At 42.7% G+C, this 4,894-nt stretch overlaps 1 protein-coding gene across 9 annotated transcripts in view; it reads left to right on the top strand.

Moving 5' to 3' along the window:
- LOC109521278 (zinc finger protein 521) overlaps window positions 1-4,685 on the top strand; it is a 140,828-nt gene extending 136,143 nt beyond the window's left edge. For all 9 annotated transcript variants that reach the window (XM_019879057.1, XM_019879056.1, XM_019879058.1 and 6 more), the window contains one exon: window positions 3,442-4,685. In XM_019879057.1, coding sequence (XP_019734616.1) covers window positions 3,442-3,471 — 30 coding nt within the window. In that variant the 3' untranslated portion in view covers window positions 3,472-4,685. The remainder of the gene's footprint in view (window positions 1-3,441) is intronic.
- The last annotated feature ends 209 nt before the right edge of the window (window positions 4,686-4,894 follow it).

Raw genomic sequence — 4,894 nt, 5'->3', positions numbered from 1 at the left:
GGGGGGGGGTCACTCTCCCTGCTCCCTCCGTCAAAGTGCTTATTACCCCACCTGTCGGGGGGTAATCGCCGCAACTGAAGGGAAAGCCGTGGAGGTGTTTAAACGCTTCATCTGGAGGTAGACGGAAGGCTAAAGAGGGAGGGAAAGCATTGCAACGGGGGTTAATAGTCGCTCACTGGTGATGCCCAAAAGGGTTGTGCAATGACAGCGTGGAAGGGGAGTGATTCACAATACCACCTCCAAAATAGTCACACCTTTTTCTTGCTCTGAAATACAATTAGAAACCATGATTAGCCCGCGAGCACCAGCCAGCATCGTCATTCCGAATCACATTTTTTGGTGCCCTCAACATGCTCAAAAACTCAGACATTTGTGCAAGAAGCACGCGCGCGCGCCCACACACACACACACACACACACACACACACACACACACACACACACACACACACGCGCACAAAACTCACTCACCGAGAAAAATATCACCAAAATCAAGTTTCACGAATCAAAATGAAATTGGGTGGACCTGCCTCAGAAGCCACGGGTAAAATTAAACAGGAAGTTGGCCATTCTGGGAAAATTCTAGGACTGATATGAATACTCGACAGATGGGTGATGCTAATTTGCAACGTGTTTTTTTTTCTTTACTTTTGCCATCTTATATGAGTGGGGGACACATGGCATCAAAGTTTGATCTTTGTGAGGCTTCACCATGAAAATGAGGGTGCCAAGGTCCTGTCATTGGTTGTTATTGTTCGTAATAATAGCGGTACAGTACTATTTTGTTGGTATTGGCTGCATTATTCCAACAAGTCACTGTAGCTCACTTTATTAGGTACGCTTACACTGTACACTTACACTGTACAGGATGCGCAACGGCATCCTGGACAAGAACTCAAATTTTTTTTTTTTTAATGGTGTCTTTACAATGATAGGAATACTCCATTTTGGTGGACAATGTCAAAAAAATGTATTCATTTCTCATTTTGTTTACTACTAAAAAAAAAAAAAAAAAAGACAATAGTCATGTAACTCTACTATGAGTATGGTTTTAGTACTGTTTCTAAACCTATTATTGGGGTTGCATTTCAACATATTCGCCACAAGTCCGACAATTAACATTGACATGCACGTGTAAGTTAATGATCAAAAGCTGGCCCGTAACCTATTTAGGGTCATAAATTGAAAGACTTTTATCAGGCAACCAAATATTACAAACATTTGTCAGTATCATGCAATGCATTACCGCACTGCATAATGAATCAAAACTTATGATCGTTATCTTTGTTTCATAACGTTATATAGGCATCCCTAATAAAGTGGCCGGTGAGTGTGAATACTTGTGTACAATAATGATGAACCCACTAGTCTGCTTGCATTGACTGTGACGGTGTGTGTGTGTGTGTGTGTGTGTGTGTGTGTGTGTGTGTGTGTGTGTGTGTGTGTGTGTGTGTGTGTGTGTGTGTGTGTGTGACAGGTGTGTCTAAGTCCATGCCAGTCTACACGAGTCCAAGGCCGTGTTTTAAAGTGAGCGCAGCAAGTGGGGCATGTAGTTTGCATTAAAGGGATTAGCAGTCACTTCAAAAGATGACCTGGATTTTGCCCACCAGGGACACCAGTTACACACCCCCTGGTCCAGGCTCCCTTTAAAGAACCTGGCACAGCTGCCCCACTACAGCCACTCTACAATGATCTGCAGTGTGTGTGTGTGTGTTTGTGTGTGTGTGTGTGTGTGTGTGTGTGTGTGTGTGTGTGTGTGTGTGTATTTTAATGATTGTGGATGAAACAACAAAAACAAAGTCAACCTTTTGCAGCATTACATATGTACAAAAAAGCTGCAGTTAACTTTGGTAGTCCCGTGTTTTTTTTTTTTGGGGGGGGGGCGGTTGTTTTTTTTCGTAATTGCAGACATTGATTCGATAGCAGCCCAGGTTAAATAAACAAGACTCAAAGGCCAGTATTCCGTCCGTTGTGCCAGTGCCTCGTTATGGATTTGTTTCCATGGCCACAGCCTTTGATTGGGATGTAATATTTTTCAGCATGAGGGGGGCGGGGGGGAGTGGTGGTCGTGATGTGGGGGGTTATCTGTCAGAGCTGTTGTGCTTTGGTGTCCGAAGCGGGTTTTAGCAAGCTTAATCTCGGCATCCAGAGGGTATCGATTTGCGAGCGCGCATGTCTGACTCAGGCAAGTTAATTGGAATGGGGATAATGAAAGCTTGATGGTGATGATGTTGAAATGTCAAGGTAATCGAAGCATGGCATGTCGCTGTAGACTGCGATGTGGACAAAAAGAGTGCCATATTTGTGTTGCGTTTATGTCTATGCACGGCTGTTGTTTGTTAGTTTGCAGGCTCGGTGGGGACGACAGGGTACATACGAGATTATCAGTGGCATGACGATGAAAAGTGAAATTAGCTTTATTGAGGTCAGCACTGAAATTAAAACACAATACAAGACAATGTTATATGGCGCATTTCAAAACAGCCGCTCGCTTCTCTAACGAAGCACTTTACAAATAACACAAAATAACAATAATAAAAAAAGTGAAAACAGTCAATTAAAATACAAACACAGTGTTATTCTCTTGCTGGGTCGAAAGCTAAAGAATGAAGACGTGTCTTCTAAGAAGTTTTAAAAATGCACAGAGAAGGGCTTGCCTAACTTTAAACAGAAGGTCATTCCAGATGGAAGGACCAGCGAGGAGGAGCAAGACCATGAGTTAAAGGTAAATGAAATAATCTTAAAATAAACTGTTAGCCAGTTAAGGGAAGCCAGAATAAGGGTTATATGCTCCCTCTTACGAGCTCCAGTTAGGAGGCGAGCAACAGCATTTTGGACCAACTGGAGACAATTGAGGGAGGACTCGCTGACTACAAAAATGATCCTCATCCCAAAAGCGCCAATCTAATCTGATTTCAGAGGCTTCTAGACCTCAAATTTGTTCATCTTCTCGAAATGTTTCTCCAGTATGAAATAACAGTGAATCCCTTTTAACATGCCAGATAATTTTATAGGTTAATGGGAAGTGCGAAACGCGAACACCCCATTAATGTAATAATGGCAAAAATGGGCATATGTGTTTTTTCACGACGGCGACGTTATAATATCCCTTTGAGAAAGTGAAAAGAAGACTGGATCACGCAATTTTTCCAGAGGCAAAGCGGGTTTGCTTCAAGCTGTTTGTCCGTCCAAGTTAAAGTTGACTGTAAAACACATCAAACTAAAGACAATAAAACATGGTGTATTTAAAAATCAAAAACGTTCAACAAAATTTGCCCAGCGCTAAAATATAACACCAAATGCGATAAACGAATGCAAAGTGACTCCTAAGGGAGGGAAAATGGTCACATTTAGCCTGACTGTTGATATGTACGCAGCCCTGTTTAATAGTGCAGAGAAACAGCAGTCACCATTAAACATGTTTCCTTGTGTGTCCTTGCAGAACCACACGTTGACTCAGCACACCAGCTAACCCGGCCCTGCCGAGCACCGCCGACGACCAAATGGGGAACGTGACGCGGAGAATACAGCCCGAGCGCCAATTATGGCCAGTGCACCGTCCCGCTCGTTGTCTCGCTTAAAGAATTCAGCTGCGTGACGAGGAAGCGACGCCACTGCGGGGAAGAGAGAGAATAAAAAATGAAAAGTGAGAAAATATGAGCGGGGACTTTATGGGGAGGGCCACGAAATGACATTGCCCATTGTTTACTTGTGCTTGTACATAGACTTCTTCATGTGTTGCTTAACTACAACTATCTTGCAATCTTATACAGTATTTGCCAATGTACAGTTTAACATGTTTGTCTGTAAAAAAAAAAAAAAAAAAAAAGAAAGAAAAAGTATGTCAATCAGCTTCAATTGGGCTTCAAAAAGGAGAAAAGGGTTCAGCGAAATGTCGCTCCGCATCCCGCGTCAGTCATGAGGATGAGGAGAAGACAGCGTCTTCTTAAGAAACAAAGCGGGACATTATCCTGACATATGCAAATGCAGAGACTCACATTTGGGGAAGGTGAAGTCCTCTCGGCCGTGGTGGACTGCTGAACAGAAGCGTGAAAAAAATTCCCACGTGGCTCCAAGAGCATGGGGAAGTCTCCAGCCCGCTGACTCAACCTGTACATTTTTATTCTTGATGTTTACTGCTCATTGAAGCCTGGAGATGACTGGAATTTTTTTTTTTTAATGTTTTCTTATCTCAACTTTTTTGTTCACCTAGGGAGCAAGAATCAATTGAAATTCTGTGCTTATGACAAGAAAAATAGTTTCATCCTGTATTGGGGATGTACTCTACTTCGACCCTGGCCCTCCTGGAGAGTGGCCAACATCGTCCCCCCCCCCCCACTGTCTTCTTTGCAGTGTTTCATTGCCCTCCGCTCCAGCTGGAAGCCGCCGTGGCAACACACTTTAAAAAACGACAACAACAACAACAACATTCGGTTGTGTAGATGTTTTGCATTCATTGAACTGAGATGCACTTTTATATGAAACTTTAATGTTTTGACATTTTGACTCAAGAATCGTTCGTACGCCGTTTACAGGAAATCTCCAGCTAAATCCCCCCGCAGCAAGAGGACAGTTATTGCCAATGTTACTCAAAAGTATTGTACAAATATGGAGCTCTGTATTTCAGCAGAGCTCATTTTTTTTGTGTTGCACATGTGATGGAAATATTAAAAAGTATGAGGAAAATGCATTGGTTTTTTGTTTATTAGCATAGTTAATTGAAATACAGCACTGAGGTGTTATTTTATATATATATCAATACCCAGGGCTGACTTTGACCACATAAACACACACACACACACACACACACACACACACACACACACTTTTAAAGTAACAACTCAGATTTCAGAACCAAGGGTCTGGGGGTGGCGGGTGACATCTTCACCGACCGG

The sequence above is a fragment of the Hippocampus comes genome, unplaced genomic scaffold (genome assembly GCF_001891065.2).
Source record: "Hippocampus comes isolate QL1 unplaced genomic scaffold, H_comes_QL1_v1.1 scaffold85, whole genome shotgun sequence".
NCBI classification, from domain to species: Eukaryota; Metazoa; Chordata; class Actinopteri; order Syngnathiformes; family Syngnathidae; genus Hippocampus; species Hippocampus comes.
This window is presented reverse-complemented; position numbering and strand designations above follow the sequence as displayed.